Source organism: Cibotium barometz, chromosome 42, assembly GCF_041138505.1.
Source record: "Cibotium barometz isolate CiBa-2024 chromosome 42, ASM4113850v1, whole genome shotgun sequence".
In the NCBI taxonomy this organism is placed as follows: Eukaryota; Viridiplantae; Streptophyta; class Polypodiopsida; order Cyatheales; family Cibotiaceae; genus Cibotium; species Cibotium barometz.
Genome location: NC_141087.1, coordinates 25,533,021 through 25,550,974, shown reverse-complemented (window position 1 = coordinate 25,550,974; position 17,954 = coordinate 25,533,021). Strand labels below are relative to the sequence as shown.

Genomic DNA, 17,954 nt, shown 5'->3' with positions numbered 1-17,954 from the left:
TAGAATAAGAAAAAGTAGAATTTCTAACTTACTAGGAGTTTTGTGAGCATTCCTTTGGCTTGATGGTTTGAGGGCTCTACTCTTGTTTGCAACAAGAGTGGCCACCAATTCTTTTGAAGAGAAAATGGTCAAAAACAAATGAATTATCAATGAATTCACTGTTTTTGGCTCTGGGGGGAGGAGTAGAGTAAAAGTGCATAAAACACTATTAACCATTTACAAAGGGGGAGGCTTAATTTATAGGAAAAAGTGAGCCTCTAACCAAGCAAACTAATTCTAGCATTTTCCAGATCAGTTTGGTCAGTTTTTGACCATTTTTAGGTCAGTTTAGCTTACTTTTTGGATCTAGTTGAAGCAGGAGAGAGGAGAGATGAAAATATCTCATTATTTGTGAGTTTAAAACTCAACCACGCATGTGAAATAGGTGACTCCTTCATGAGGGGAATTCCCCACACTACTGAGGTGTCAAAAATGCATCATTTCTTCTAAATATCTCTTCTTTTTTAACAACTAACCTTGTCCTTAGTCACCTCTTCATCTTATGTGAGCGTTTACTCATTTTTGGGGGATTTTCTTTTATTCTTCCATTTATCTCCTCCCTACAATTGGATTAATCTAATTGGTCCATAGGAACCTTAATTCAAAAATTTTAGAAAATCTGGACCCTTAGGCTAAGGTCCTTTTTACCTGATTTCATTTTATTCCAATTGCACATTGAAAATTTCTTTTTGAATATCTGTTTCAGGAGAAACCATTTTAGACACTAGGAGGATTTTTATATCCAAAAATATCTCAATTTTGAACTACCTCCCTCTAGACATTTTCTCTCTCTAGGCCAAAACTGGGTAAAACAAGAACTTTCTTTTATTTCAGAGAGGGGAATAATTATAAGATCAGAAGGGGAGGTTCTTACACTTGCACACCTCAAAAGCTAGAGGGAGGAATATTACATCCTACCCCACTTAAAAAACGTGAGATGTCCCCATCTCGCAAAATTAGAGGAGAACTCTTTTCCTTAACATCCAACTGATTCTGGGGTTCCTTATAGTCTGGTGAACCCAACAGAATCCTAGGATAAAGATCCCTTATATAAAACTCATCATCAGATAATAATTCACTCAGATCATAACATTCAATCCTTATCACAATAATGGTCCATTAGACTGAAATTTCTATCTGAACATTCCTTCATGGATTTTCAATTATATAGATTTTTGATTTGACATCCCTTAACTTGATCCATTGGGTCAAGTGTTAGCAGCAGCAATCTACCAGTATAATCCACTAATCTCATAGTGATTTGTTGAAGTCATTAATGTCATTCCAGCTAACGAACATCATCACAGGGACTCATCCCATTCATCCTCATTGTGGTTTTGCTTAGTTTATTACATTTCAACCAAAATTCAGGAATCTTCATTTTTCAATCAGAATTCAAATCAACTCATCAGTTCTCAACCAGAATTTAAAATCATATCAACCACATTCGAATTCATCGTCTGGAGGATAGTATTAATGCTTAAAATTTCAAGTCTTAGATTTACTCATATATACTGCCAATAAAGAGCTGCAGTTATACCCTTGGTATATACGGGTAGTCATGGTCCTTGGAACTATAAGGTAAATACCATCACGTCTAGGCCTCAAGCAAGTCAAGGATTGCATACAATTACGATACTTCCATGTGAAGACCCAATTACTAATTTACGAATTTCAGTTTGAATATCAAATTGTATGAATTTTATCACACAATTACAACCTTTTACTGCTTCTTCATAAATTTTTGACATTTTTTGGCTTCTCGGTTGATCCTCAGCCAATTCGCTCTGATACCAGCTATGAGGTCCATATCCCCACCGCACAACGATGAATATGTTTTGACCTCGTTGTTGCAAGGATTTAGAAACATCTAGAAATTCCACTGATAACATGTGGATTTGTGGGATGTCCCCTAGAATTAGGAGGGACAAGGAAAATGCTGCCAAGATAGGTCAAATCTTCTTCCTCACATTTGAGGAAGTGGAAATGGACTTGAAGATGGCTAAAGAGTGATAATTGTGGCTACTGAGCTTAAAAAGGCAAGATCTCGATACACGTTGTCGTGACGTGGACGGTATCACTGGGCAAGTGCGAGACTTCTGGCTGTGAGAGTAGCTTCCAAAATCCAACAAGGAAACAAAATCACATAACTCTTCAAGGAGCATAAGATATCTCCATTTTTTTCTATGACATGTACATGTGCCAATTCACTTCAATACATCCCCAAATTCAGCTTGATGATTGCACATAAATTGTGTATCAAGAGCATGACCAGAACCAAGCATAGATCTCCTAACCCTTTATCCAAATGCCATATACATGTCACATATTGGCATCACATAGACTTTGACAAGTTCCCAATACATGTGAACTTGCACATCACATATTTTGCATGTTGCCATCTTCACAACTTCAAGATGAAAATTGAACTTGTCGAAAAGACCTGCTTATAATTTCCATCATCTCACAAAGAAGCAATAGATAGAATGTAACACATATTCATTCTCTTCATGTATATCCATTATATCCATTATATCCATTCTGAACAAGCGCAAAAAAAATCATGGCATTCCATGAGATAACATCCCGAGAAACATTTTCAAAAAAAACACCTTCCTTGCACTGTGCATGTTGTTGCACTTGCCGTATACGTTTATGGGCGCATTTTCATCCATGGTATCAGCACCATAAATGTTTTCAATGATAGTGTTATGAATCTCCTGCCCTTCTTCTAATGCTGCTAAGCTTGCACATGCATTAAGTGCACATACAAATGTAATGTTGTTAGGTCTGATGCCTTCAACTTGCATCTCATCATACAAACCCAGAGCCTCCTTGTTCTGCTTATTCCGAGTAAGAACAAAAATCATGGCATTCCAAGACACGATATCTCGAAAAGGCATTCTTTCAAAACCAATCCTTGCATCATACATGCTCTCACATTTCCCATACATGTTGAGAGGGGTGTTCCCTACTACAAGGTCTACCATAAGCATAAAAAACTCCATGATTCACACCACACTTATGTACAGAGGCTTCGAGACCTGGCTTAGCCTCAGCGCGTCTTATTGAACCTCATTTACAATATGAACATATGTACTTAGGCATCATATAATGACTCAAGTCATGGCACTTAATCCCATGCATCTGGATTTGCATTTAATGGCCTCATATGCATGGTTTCACACCATAGACGTGCCATGGCACGACATCCACCCCCTCTAAACCTATACATCCTCTGGTATGTGCCAAATCATCATCAAGATCCACATATATCTGGATGTCGTCTTCATCTTCTACATTACCAGGAAGATCATCTTCTTCCTCTTCAACCATATCCATGCTATCACTGTCAAGCCTCTCATCCTGAGTCTCCTGTGAATCAAAAGGATCACTGTCATGCCTTCTTTTAAACATCTTGATCCTTTTGCCTGCTACAAGATTCTTTATCTCTGTTCCATCAATCACACAGGGTATACGTGGTATTTCCATGCACATGCTTGACAATGTATGGGCCAAACCATCTTTTTGCAAACTTCCTTTGCACAGTAAACTGGTTGTCAAGACTACTATCATACATTAGGACCCAATCACCTTCTTCAATAGGTTTTGGCCGGAGTCTGTGTCTTCTATCAAATCTTTCTTTATTTTTCAACCTTGCATCTTTCAAACGAGCTTTAGCAAGCTCTACATCTTCAGGCCTCCTCTCCAGCTGTCTTATTCGCAATGGCAAGGAGGTCTTCTTTATTCAATTCTTCCACCTAGGGTAATACATTCCAAGTTGGAACTACTTCTTCAACTGGCATTACTGGCTTCTGACCATACATTAATTCTGCAGGCATGTATCCTGTCTCACTGAGCTATGAGTTGTACGGTCAGCCCACAAGGCATATGGTAGCAGCCTTGGTCACCCAGGGTAATACATTCCAAGTTGGAACTACTTCTTCAACTGGCATTACTGGCTTCTGACCATACATTAATTCTGCAGGCATGTATCCTGTCACTGAGCTATGAGTTGTACGGTCAACCCACAAGGCATATGGTAACAGCCTTGGCCACTCTCGCATTCTTCCTCTGCATGCCTTAGCCAAAGCTTTAATGATTGGAGGATGTCCTTGCTCACTAGAACTACTTCTTCAACTGGCATTACTGGAACTACTTCTTCAACTGGCATTACTGGCTTCTGACCATACATTAATTTTGCAGGCATGTATCCTGTCACTGAGCTATGAGTTGTACGGTCAGCCCACAAGGCATATGGTAGCAGCCTTGGCCACTCTCGCATTCTTCCTTTGCATGCCTTAGCCAAAGCTTTAATGATTGGAGGATGTCCTCGCTCACGTTTACCATTGCCCTCAGGGTTGTAAGCACATGTTAGGGCTAATTTGATGCCAATTCTAGAGAAGAATTCCCTTGCTTCTTCAACATCTAGCTCACCTCTGTCAGCTGTTATTTTCCCAACACAACCATACCGGCAAATCACATCTTCCAAGAGAAATTTGCATATTGTTTCCGTACTCTTTGTTCTAAGAGCACGCCCTTCCACCTGATTTGTCAAATCTTCTCTTGCAAGTGCTATGTACCGCATCTGCCAAATTCCCAAAGGCATTGTAACTAGATCCACTACCCATTTGTAATGCATGGCAGGTGGGTAGGTTGGTTGCAAGCCATCACGATGTTGCACATTTGAGTACATTTGACATACCATGCATGTTTCCACAAATTGGGAAACATCCTTGTACATTCCTTTCCACCAATATCTTTCCTTTATTTTGGTAAAGGTGGCCCACACACTTCGATGTCCAGCCCAAAGACTCTCATGGAATTCTTTCATGAGCTTCCCTTGAGTCTCTTTATCATATATGACTCTCTGTGGCATAGCATTCCTCTGCTTAGGATGCTTCCACAGGTACCCATTCTTTAGAAAATACCCATATGCTTTTTTGCGGATCCTTTTAAATTCTGAGTCAGACCAATTTTCCTGTCTTGTCAAAGTACTCAAGTATTGACCAATAAGCAGCCAATCTCCTTCATACATTTCCTCAGTAAAAGACTCAAGTGCATTTGATAAGCAAGTATGGTCCCCCTTTGCATATGCAGTAGTATAGAACTTTGTACCTACATCATCAATGTCACTAATCATCCCTTCTTCATCTTCATACTTGGCTCTTGATAGCATGTCTGCAAAACTGGGTTATCCTTTCTTGCAATATGCTCAAACTCAGGATTTAATGACTTGATATAGGCAATCCACCTAAGCATAGCGATATCTGGAGTGGTGCAGCTTGCAATCATCCCAAGGAGTGGCAGCAATCAGTTTTCCACAAGTACATATGCCCCAATAAGATATTCTTTTTCACATTTTAGAGCAGTGACTATTCCCCATAACTCCCTCTTGATCTGCGGATATTTTCGCTGACGAATGCTTAATACCTTTGCTCCAAATCTAATTACATACCTGTGATCATCCTCATCATCTTGCCCTACTGCCCATTCTATCCCAGTAGGACTAGTATCAACTGTAACAATCATAGGCCTGCCACACTCATAATCCTTAGAGTGGGTGATGATTGGAGCAGACATTTCAGCTTCCGCATAGCTTTAATATGTACTGCACTCCACAAAAATTTTTGATTTTTCCTCAAAAGTTGATAAAGAGGATCTGCTACATGTGCATAATGTGGGATCCATATAACATAAAAGACACATGCACCAAGAAATCTCCTTAACTCTGTAACATTAATGCATATCTCTTTCATTCTTTGTATTGCATCTATCTTGGCTGGACAAGGTCGGCGTCCCTTAGTACTACAAAGATGCCCCACGATTAGCACTTCACCAACCCCAAACAGTGATTTCAATCCAGACAAAGTAAGATTCACCTCTTCAAGCCTGGATAGAATCATATCACAATCTTTTATATGATTTGCCACAAACTTGCGGCACCCCCTCGAATCCAAATCCCCATCTTTATCTTTCTCATCACAGCCTTTTATTGGCACATCATCCAGAAAAGGCATAGTTATTTGTGGTATGAAGTCTCGCAAGACTTTATTCATTCCATTCATCATATGCGCCACTGAGTTGGTGGCTCCCTGTGGTAAGGTACATATCCTTACCAATCCCAAAGGAGTTCTCATTGTGGTCAAGTCCCTGCTTTGTATATCCAGCTGGAATTGATCATATCCTAAATACAGATCACCCATAGAGTATATAGCTTTCCCTGCAAATGCTTCTGCAAACTCGTCCACAATCGGACCTGCTCCCACATTTCTGATTGTGACCTTGTTTACAGGTTGCATGTCTTGAATGAAGCGCAATGTTCCATTTTTCTTTGGCACGGTAAACCATCTGTTGGAGTATGGAGCGCATGATGGCTCCAAAATTCCCATCTTGATCTTTTCTTTTAGTAATTCCATCAGCTTTGGCAAGAGAGCCTTTGGTACTGGAATCGGTCGTCGCAGGTTCCAGGGCACATGTGGAACAGTGAAGATCACCATTGGCGCTGTTACACTTGGATCAACACAGCCTATCTTATGCAGCTAAAAAGCAAAGGCTTTTCCATGTTTTACAAGCATCTCCTCAAAGCATTCCTTTTCAGCTGCTGCTGGCAAAAGAAAATCCTTTTCACCAATCTTCAGCTCTTTTAGGGTTTCCTATGTAAACTTATGCCCAATTTTCTTCGGATCTCTGACATTCGGTTGCATAGAGGCTTCATCTATTTTCTCCTTGCTTTCTGGTGGCAAGGGCAAGGCAACTGGTTTCACCTTCTTTGCAACCGTTTTATACTTTGTATCAACATGAGCATCCATCTCACAATTCATGTTTTTACATTCCATCCCCTCAAATTCCCGGATTATATCATACATCCCCACAGATGACACCTCTATCATCTCATTTCCACCCTATAAGCATGCTCTTTCCATAGCAAAAACCACACCCATGGTATCCACAAATGACACCTCATCAAGCACCCCTGAAATAAACTCATTCTTCTCCAAAAGACCACACTGCTCAAGACTTTTTTGTTCATTTTGTACATGTCGACGCATGCCACGCTTCAAATCCTTGCTTTTTACAAAGACCAGTGACCCATAGCTAGAAAATCCCTGAAAATTTGCTGAAAAGTTATTTACATTGATTGAGTCCTGCGAGAACTCATTTTCCCTTGTACCATTGGAATCCCGCTTTATAATGGCACCTGGCCAAAATCCCTCATCTCCCTGTAGTTCATGAATTCTCTGTTTATCTTTGGGAGTGATTGTGCTCTCGAAGAGACTCACGATTCCTTTCATGGTTAATGCAAACTGTCAAGAACTGAACAGCTTTCTTGCCATCTTTACTCCTTATTCTTGCATATGTCGAGCCATCATCCAAAACTTTTGTTTCCATTCTCACAGCTGTAATGTAGGGTTGCCCAAGGATGAGGGGATACGATGACATCTCCTGAACAAAGAAGTTCTGATCATCTTTCACATCCCCTCTAGTTACCCTTACATTTGGACAGGCTGCATAGATATCTCCAGATGAGTTATTAGCTGCTTTAATCATCCACCCATGATCTACATCCATTGGCCACTTACATTTGTTGTAGAGATTTTTAACCATAAGATTTATTTCAGACCCATGGTCGATTAGAGCGACATACGACTCTTCCAAGTCACCTATCTTGACAAGGGTTTCAGTGGTGGCCCTTGCCCAATGGCTCTTGGAGTAATGACTCTTTGTAAGAACTTCTTTTTCATCATCCTCATCCACAAAGCGCACTTGTCGTGCCCCTTCAGCAGAGTGATTACATTCCACCACATTCTCTCTCTCTTCCTTTTGTTGTACCTGTACTTCATGAGTCTTGGAAGTGCTTGTCTCCCCTTGTGATGGAATAGATTCAATTATGGACTGCCTTTTCCTTCGTATAATATCAATTATCTCATCATGGAATTCTTTCTTTGCAATCCCCAAGACTTCCCCCTACTAGTGTAAATTCCACCCTACTGTTTAGAATCCTCTCTTTAAGCACCTTTTTGAGGTCTGTTGCGGCTTCAATATCAGATTGAAGCTTGTAGAGTGGACTTTTTCCTTTACCCTTCTCCTTCTCATTCTTCATTTTTGCTGGCACTTCTTCCATTGATACTTCCTGTGGAGGTCTGCTATGCGGCGGAGGCATATGTGATGGCCCAGGATCCTTCTTTTCACTACCACGAGTGACCCTTTTTGATGACCCTCCTTCCTCATTTTCCCTCTTACGCTTTTCCTCTACCTGTGCCTCATTATTCTGGCATTTTGCAATGTAGGCATGAATAGATAAAGAATCCACAGGCTTTTCCCAGAGCCAGTCTCAAGACGTATATAGTCACCTGCCTCATGCAAAGCCTGTTTAGACACCTTCTTTGATGCAATTAGCTCCATTGTTGATGGCCAAAAATCTTTATTCTCATAATCTTCATCATTCTCAGACTCCTGCTTTGATTGACCAACCTTTAACCCATAGGTCACTGCCTCAACCATAGAGATGGCATGTCCAGCAACCATGTCTTCAACCAGCTTTTTCATCCCTCCTTTTCCAAAGTTTGTACTTAATGGAAGACCAGTCTCTGTAAGGTGGATTTTCCCATCTTTGAAAAACACAAGTTGATTTCTGAGAGCTTCTTTATAGCTAGCACAGTCTTTCTTTACATGTTCTGGGTCATCACACCATATACATCTGAATGTAAACCCTTCTTTGCTTTGAGGCCTTTGCATAGAAGCCTGCCCTAATGGTAGCCCTTTTTCTTCAATCCTAGACATCTTCATTTTTAGGTCTCGCATGCCCTTAATAAGCTCTTCCATCGGCCTTTCTACCTTTGGGATTACAGCAGCAGCTGGTTTTGGTAGATTCTCAGGGGTAACAGCAGTTTTATAGGAGTTGCCGAGCTCATCACCATTTTATCTCTCCTTCGCTGCCGCTTTGCTAGCATGGTGACCGCATCCTCGACATTATTCCAATCATTCTTTAGCCCCTGCTCTGTATCCTTATCCTCAAGGAGAATTTCCAGTTTTTCTTGGAGATCTTTCCCAGCTGCTTGTAAGAAGAGCTCTGTTTTTTCCCTATCCAAAGTTGTGCGCTCAATCCTTGACAGCTGGGCATAGTGCATCTCAAACTCTCTTAGCAACTCTGTGGGGCAGAAATTCCATTTTGGGTTTTGTGACCCATTCCAAGAAAGTTCGTTTGGTCACCCGCTCGGAATCCTCCATGAAATAATCATCCTTCAAAGCAAGCTTGAACTCCTCCCAATTTCTGCCACCATGTGCTGCCTGTAATCCTCTTATGCACTCTCTTATTTCAGGAACACATACCAGCTCAAAGCTTCGAACCATATCCTCCTCAGTCACCCTGTTTAGCTCCATTTCCTTTGTGTAATTGCACAGGTACTTTGTGATGTCCTTACCATCAAATTGATCCACCTTTTTCACAATTGAGTGCAGTGCTTTAGTCGTGGAAATTTGCCCCTGTTGAGATTCAAGCTCGATATGTCAGTGTGAGCCAGCTATGCTATGTGCTGGCAGATTAGGTAGGAACATGTGTGAGACATAAATGACCGCGTGTCTAGCTGGTCATAGTGTGTGGACATTAGCTAGGGTTAGTAGAGTGTGGACACAACTCATTGTGTGTTGTGTGGATTATGGAGTAGTGCATTATGCTTTGTGTGAGAGTGAACATGGCTTCCCTCTATGGTTAGGGTTTGCAATATACATTAGGGTTTGCTCCTGTGTGTGTGTCTCCTCCTCCTCTACCGTTCTTTCAACATGGTATCAGAGCCTTGTGCTGTTTATTAGGGTTTATGAGTGAGTGAGTGAAGAGGGAGAAGAAGAAGCTGTGAAAAGAAGCTGTGAAGCTGCCATTGGAGCTGTGAAGCTTGGAGCACACCAAATACTATCAGATCTGAGAGCTTGGCCTACCGCGTAAGGTCTTCTAAACATCCTTGAGCGGATTGCAGGTGAAACAGGCAAAAGCAAAGCATTTTAGAGCAAATCAAAGCAAAGCAAAATTCTGGTTTTTGAAGCTTTCCAAAGCTTGACAACATTGATGTATGGTGGAAATATGTGTGATTCTGGCAAAGCAAACATGTATCTGACAATGAGGGATGTATTGGCAACTTCTATGCAAGCCCTACTGTGATTTTGGAGCAATTTACATGCATTTAATTGAGTGAAATTACTGGTTTTTTGAGCTCTCACAAAACAGAGAGAAGAAAGTCAAAAATTGATGCATTTGGAGCCTATTTTTGGTGAAAATCAAAGCATTGGTGGGTTGCACACATACCCAAGTGTCTTGGGCACCCAAATACAACTTCAATTGTCACTTCAATCACTCCCAAACACCCTGAATGCAGGCGGCGCAGCCAGACAAGGGAAAACAGAGCATTTTTCTAGTTTTTTCACCACGAGGAGGTCGATTATCACTCGGTTGCTTGATATCTTCCACAATTCTCTTAGCAATTGGATGCTTTACATCTTGGAGAGAGAGGGCTATGTGATTTGTTTGGCCAATGATGCTTAATTGAGCTGGGAATGAGCTGATTAAAACAGGCTGTCCACTGGTAACAGAGCATTTTAATCGAGCAATTAATCTTTGGTGTTTTACAATTGGACAAATTCCTCTTACATGGAGTTGATGGACACTATTGCTAAGCCAATGAATGCCTGGTTGCTCAATTTGGTCAAATATTGAAGAAATTAGAGCCAAATCATTACTAGTTTTTCTGGTTTTTTCAAAAACAGAAAAAGGGGTTTTCAAAAATTGATGATTACACATGTCAGATGGAGTTGATACTCAACATTGAGGTTCATTAGGTGTCAATGCAAGTTTCCTAGACTTGATTGCACCATTACATTGCGATTTGGAGCCTTGGAAGGCGTGTCAATACAGGGTATTCCGCACTGCGTGAGGCAGTTCATCTCAGATGAACTGCCTCACGCAGATGATTACAGGTTGATTTTCTACATCAAATTTGGAGTTTGTTGGCTATCTTGGAGTATCTGCAACATTCATTGGAGTGTGGTTGAGCTGAGGAAGGCTCACTTACAGATTTGAAGTGTGCGGAAGGTGTATGCATTGAGCGAACATGTCTGACAATCCAGTACAGATTGTTGGTGAAAAGCTGGATAGGAAGAACTTCCAGGCATGGAAGTACAGGATAAAGAGTTTCTTGAAAGGGAAAGGATTCTGGAATCTCATTACAGGTGCTGAGCCAGAGCATGAGCTACCTCGGCAACCTACACAGCAACAGCTAATACTCATAAGCAGTGGTCAGAGAGAGCATTCAAAGTGCTGCATTATTTGTCTATATGTATATCTGATGCTATGCTCATACACATTCAGGATGCTGAGAATCCCAAAGATGCATGGGACACTTTGGTCAAGATGTTTGATACAGATACGAGTGCTTGCAAGTCTCAATTGCGACAGCAGCAGCAGCAGATACACAATGTGAAAAGGAATAAAAGGAGCATACATGATTATGTGCAAGAAATCAAGAAGTTTGCAGATGCATTGGCCACAATAAATGCCCCCATGCCTGATGATGATTTGGTGGATATTACCTTGCGTGGTCTTGGCAAGGAATACAAATCCTTTGATACATCTATCTCAGTGAGAAGTACAGGTTTACCCGACTTCGATGAGTTGGTTTCCCTCTTGTTGGTTGAGGAAATCAAGCTCAATGATTCATTTCAGGATGCATCTACTAGCCATGATGATGGCAGAAATCAGGCATTTTACTCGCAGAGAGGTTTTAGAGGCAGGGGGAGATTTGCATCGTGTGGACGTGGTGGTAATGGTCGTGGATGGCAGGATAGACCTCCACAACAGAATTTTTAGCCTTCTTATGGTGCTCGAGGTGGTCGTGGTTATGCACCTCAGCGAGGTAGAGGTACCCCCCGTGGTCGAGGACGTTGGCAAGGCCAACAAAATTCTATGCAAGATGTGGAATGCCATTATTGTGGCAAATATGGTCATATGGCAAGAGATTGCTTTCGCAAACAGAATGATTTGAGAGGGGGAAGAGCACAGCGTGGTGGTCATTATGGTGGGAACTATGCACAACATGGTGGCAACTATGCATCAAGTAGCAATGATGGAACTGCAAATCATTTGTTTGCCATGAAGCATGTTGTGGGTTCTATGACAACAAATGTTGAGAATGATGATACATGGTATATGGACTCAGGAGCATCAAATCATATGACATGCCATGGTGAATGGTTTGAGCACATGAAGCCAATGGATGTCAAAGGCTATGTAGAAACAGGTGATGATACCCAGCATGTCATTACACATGTTGGAAGTGTACCATTGGTCATGCATAATGGTCAGACAAAGTCTATGTCAGATGTGCTGTATGTGCCTTCAATCACTAAAAGCTTGGCCTCAGTTGGTCAAATGGTGGAACAGGGATTACAGGTTAGATTCAACGACCATGGATGCTTTGTTGAAGACTTCAAACATGGATGTAGAGTGATTGCTAAAGGCAAGAAAGAAGGAAGACTGTTTAAGCTGGATGCTGGAATTCCTGAGCTAAAATCAGCCATGTTCTCAAAGAGCGGGAATGTGGTACAGGACATTGATATATGGCACAAGAGGATTGGCCATGTCAATATACAGAGATTAAAGAACATGCAAACAAGAGGCATTGTCAATGGTTTGCCTAGGTTCAAATATGATGGACATATGCATGTTTGTGAAGCCTGTCAGTTTGGGAAGCAGGCAAGATTGAGGTTTCCTAGAGAAGGAAATATGAGTAACAGGCCACTTGAGATCGTGCACAGTGATGTATGGGGTCCTGCACAAAACCCATCTATCAAAGGCAGTTTATACTATGTTACATTCATTGATGACTTTAGCAGGATGACATGGATATACTTTCTCAAAGAGAAGAGTGAAGTATTGGAAAAATTCATGGATTTCAAAGCTTTTGCAGAAAAGCAGTATGGCTGTTGGATTAAATGTCTGAGGACAGATGGAGGTGGTGAATACACCTCAACAGCTTTTGAGCACTTCTTGAGGAAGCATGGAATAAGGAGACAATTGACTTGCAGGTATACACCTCAGCAGAATGGTGTGGCTGAGAGAAAGAATAGAGTTATATGTGAAGTGGCAAGGGCAATGCTTAATGAAAAGAGCATGCCAGATTACTATTGGGCAGAAGCATGTGCTACTGCAGTATACATATTGAACAAAACACCTACAGCAGCCATTCATGGAAGCACGCCAGAGATGCAGCTCACAGGTTACAGGCCAGACATTGGGCATCTTAAAGTTTTTGGATGCATAGCTTATGTGCATGTGCCTGATGAAAGGAGAAGGAAGTTGGATCCTAAGGCAGAGAAATGTATATTTGTTGGATATGCACAGGATCAAAAGGCCTACAAGTGTTATAATCCACAAACTAGACAAGTGGTCATCTCACGTGATGTGGTGTTTGATGAGCTTGCTAGTTGGTATAAAGCAAAAGATGAGGGTGTTATTGAGTCACTTGAGGCTGATGTTCATGTGAACTTGCCACCACAAGCAAGTTCTAGTTCTACTACTATGTCTGGGCCAGCAGAAGCTGAGAGTAGCAGTGTACGTCCATGGTCAAGACGTTTGAGGCATGAGAGCGTAAGCACTGGGAGTAGTGCTATGGACAAAGGAAAGAAGAAAGTCGAAGGGATTGGAATCACAGGATATGAGTCATCCAGTTCTGAGAGTTTGGATGAGGAGCTTGGCATACCTGTTTTACGCACACCTGGTGCTAGACAGGATAGATATGTGCCACCACATGCTAGAGTCACAGGTGTACAGAGTGACCCGCAGGCATTGCGGAGATCCCAGAGAGTCAGATATCCTATTGACAGATTGACATACAGAGATTTTGCTATGCACTATGCATATATGACATCTATGGTGGTAAAGCATGTGGAACCTACATGCTACACAGAGGCTATTGGAGAGCATGTATGGGAAAAAGCAATGGATGTAGAGATGGACGCATTGGTCCATAATGATACATGGGATTTGGTTGTCCTACCAAAGGACAAGAGTGTTATTGGATGTAAATGGGTCTACAAAGTGAAGTGCAAATCTGATGGTTCTATTGAAAGACATAAAGCAAGATTGGTAGCAAAGGGATATGCACAGACCCATGGATTGGATTATGATGAGACGTTTAGCCCAGTGGCTAAGATGGGCACAATGAGAGCAGTCATTGCTATGGCTGCAGCTAATGGCTGGGAAATGCATCAGATGGATGTAAAGAATGCATTTCTTAATGGAGATCTACAAGAGGAAGTATACATGGCACAGCCAGAAGGGTATGTACACCCTAGATATTTTACTCACGTATGCAGGTTGAAAAAGGCATTGTATGGTCTAAAGCAAGCACCACGTGCCTGGAGTGATAAGATGAGTAGATATCTTATCTCACTTGGTTTCCTGATTTCTACAGCAGACTCTTCACTGTATGTGAAGAAGACACAGCATGGGATTGTGTTACTAGTCATCTATGTGGATGACTTGATTATTACAGGTGATCATAGTGCAGATGTGATGCATATCAAGAAAGCTTTAAGTGGGAAATTTGACATGAAAGATCTTGGTGAGTTGAGATACTTCCTTGGCATTGAAGTGGTGAAAGATCATGCAGGTACTTGGTTAGTACAGCGCCAATATGCCTTGGATATGTTGGCAAAGTATGGCATGACAGGATGTAAACCTATGAGTACAGCATTGGAGCAAAATGTGAAGTTGAGGGCTGATTATGGCGAGGAATTGGATGATCCTTCCATGTACAGGAAGATGGTTGGTAGTCTCATATACATGACTATCACACGCCCAGATTTGAGTTATGCAGTGGGGCTAGTCAGTCAGTTTATGCAGAGCCCCAGGAAACCACATTTGGATGCAGTGAGACGCATCATGAGATATGTGAAGACCACAGCACATTATGGTCTATTTTATGAGAGTGGTAAAAGCTTGGACATTCATGGCTACACAGATGCTGATTGGGTAGGTAGCGCATATGACAGGAGGTCTACTAGTGGATATGCTTTTACACTTGGAAGTGTTGTGGTGAGTTGGAGTAGCAAAAAGCAACCTACAGTTGCTTTATCCAGTACAGAGGCTGAGTACAGAGGAGCAGCCATTGCTACTTGCGAGGCTGTTTGGTTAAAGAGTCTCTTGGCAGATTTATGTGAGCCTATTAGTGGCAAAGTTGTCATTCATTGTGACAACATGAGCAGTATACAGCTGGCAAAGAATCCAGTGTTTCATGCGAGGACCAAACACATAGAGGTCCATTATCACTTTGTCAGAGAAAAGGTGCTGGATGGTACAGTTGATCTTCACTATGTGAAGACTGATGAGCAGGTGGCTGATATCTTCACGAAGCCACTTAGCAGGGAGAAGTTTGAGTACTTCCAAACTATGTTGGGAGTACATGGGATGAGCTTGAGGGGGAGTGTTGAGAGTCTTGATATCCCAAGCTCATCTACATCTTCATCGGCAGTACATCATGAGCTTGAGAGGGGCTGTTGAGATTCAAGCTCGATATGTCAGTGTGAGCCAGCTATGCTATGTGCTGGCAGATTAGGTAGGAACATGTGTGAGACATAAATGACCGCGTGTCCAGCTGGTCATAGTGTGTGGACATTAGCTAGGGTTAGTAGAGTGTGGACACAACTCATTGTGTGTTGTGTGGATTATGGAGTAGTGCATTATGCTTTGTGTGAGAGTGAACATGGCTTCCCTCTATGGTTAGGGTTTGCTCCTGTGTGTGTGTCTCCTCCTCCTCTACCGTTCTTTCAACAGCCCCCTCTCAGCAGCTTGGCTGCTGTTGCATATACATAGTAAACATCTGAAACATTTGCATAACCCCGAGGTCAAAATGAACCCCCTGACCCTCAGGATTCTCAGCCATAGCTTCCCTGTGTATTTCACCACACTCTCACCCTAGCAGTTTCACGTCGGGTTCACCAAATAGCTGTCGTGACGTGGACGGTATTACTGGGCAAGTGCGAGACTTCTAGCTGTGAGAGTAGCTTCCAAAATCTAGCAAGGAAACAAAATCACATAACTCTTCAAGGAGCATAAGATATCTCCATTTTTGATGACATGTACATGTGCCAATTCACTTCAATACATCCCCAAATTCAGCTTGATGATTGCACATGAATTGTGTATCAAGAGCATAAGCATAGATCTCCTGACCCTTTATCCAAATGCCATATACATGTCACATATTGGCATCACATAGACTTCGACAAGTTCCCAATACATGTGAACTTGCACATCACATATTTTGCATGTTGCCATCTTCACAACTTCAAGACAAAAATTGAACTTGTCGAAAAGACCTGCTTATAATTTCCATCATCACACAAAGAAGCAATAAATAGAATGTAACACATATTCATTCCCTTTATGTGCCCACTAAAATTTCCAAACCGAAATTTTCTCCTTTGTTTTGAAGCTTACAACTTTCAAAGATCACAAATCCAAGAAGTTCTCCAAAACCATGGTTATTTTAGATTACAAAAGGGAATTTAAAAAAACTTATATACTCAGATCTCCATCCTCTCAAAGCTTTTACAATTTAGAAATCGTATTTATTAAAAAAAAACTTATCTCTGTATAAGGAATAATCCGAATTTTGCAAAAGCTTCACATTTTTCAATCCCATGATCTGAAAAATGCCCTGATTCCACTCGCCAGGCAGCATCTCGTTCATTTTCTTGGAATTTTTAGAAATGGAATCATTAGAAGGAGCTTCAAATACTCTCTAATTCAAACCCCTAGAAGGCTTGAACAGAAATTCAATTCCCAACACAAATATATTCTGCAAGATGGCGTTCTGGTTTTTTCCTCTCCCTCTCTTCTGCATAATCCCCTCTCGTATCTGCGTTTTTGGTTCTTTCCCGCAAGAGAATCAGGCTTCGTTCGCTTTTGCAGCCCAAAAATCGCATTTTCCCCAAATTAAAAATACGCTTGCGCCTCCTTTTTTTTTCAGCTTATTATTTGGATATTCCCCTTTTAAAAAAAAATCCCTTGTGTTTTTGCAACGCAAGCCACCACCTTGCGTATACGTCTGCTATTGTCATTTGGATTCTCACGCAAGGGGTATTGCTCACAACATAGTTGCTCACACTACCAAGAAGTGCTCTTTTCAGTGTTCCAAGGCCTCTACTCCCCATCACAATGCAATCCAAGGGCAGATCAACTACAGCATCACATATCTTCTCCCTTGCATCACCCCAATAGATCTTAAAGACCACGAGTAGTAGCTGCTTTTGTCGCGCCTCCTCCTGCAGCAAACAGAGAAGCTCACCATCCTGCGGAACCCCATACTTGCTTGCAATGCTAGGTGATGCAAAGTCCACGAGCGGGATCAAAGGAGATCCGGTGTCTTCCCACAGATGCATCTCACCCATCTCATTCAGTTTCTTGTTGACAACCACAAACATGAGGTGATCCCCTTCCTTCACTTTGTTCTTGAGAGCCCACTCCAAAGCATACCTACTCCCAGGCGAGAAGTCCATGGCAACGCCCACCTGCCTTGCTGTCATCGCTCTTTCAAACAAAAACCCTTGAACAGGAATAGGAAGTTGAAGAGTAAAGATTCTAGACCCTTCGCATCCATGACAAGCTGGCATACATTATATCCATTATATCCATTCTGAACAAGCGCAAAAAAAATCATGGCATTCCATGAGATAACATCCCGAGAAACATTTTCAAAAAAAACACCTTCCTTGCACTGTGCATGTTGTTGCACTTGCCGTATACGTTTATGGGCGCATTTTCATCCATGGTATCATCACCATAAATGTTTTCAATGATAGTGTTATGAATCTCCTGCCCTTCTTCTAATGCTGCTAAGCTTGCACATGCATTAAGTGCACAT

General features: G+C 41.6%; 1 protein-coding gene across 1 annotated transcript; it reads right to left on the bottom strand.

Moving 5' to 3' along the window:
* Positions 1 to 2,600: 2,600 nt before the first annotated feature.
* Positions 2,601 to 17,633, bottom strand: LOC147614309 (pentatricopeptide repeat-containing protein At2g33680-like). Its single transcript, XM_086780501.1, has 2 exons — positions 17,164 to 17,633; positions 2,601 to 2,879 (listed from the first exon to the last, which is right to left on the bottom strand). The coding sequence occupies exons 1-2, from the start codon at positions 17,614 to 17,616 to the stop codon at positions 2,601 to 2,603; spliced, it is 732 nt and encodes a 243-aa protein (XP_086636627.1). The 5' UTR covers positions 17,617 to 17,633.
* Positions 17,634 to 17,954: the final 321 nt, after the last annotated feature.

Coding starts and splice junctions, on each gene's coding strand:
- LOC147614309 (XM_086780501.1), bottom strand. CDS start 17,616: ATGACAGCAAGGCAGGTGGGCGTTGCCATGGACTTCTCGCCTGGGAGT. Junction 2,880..17,163: donor TTGTGAGCAATACCCCTTGC/GTGAGAATCCAA, acceptor CGGAATAAGCAG/AACAAGGAGGCTCTGGGTTT.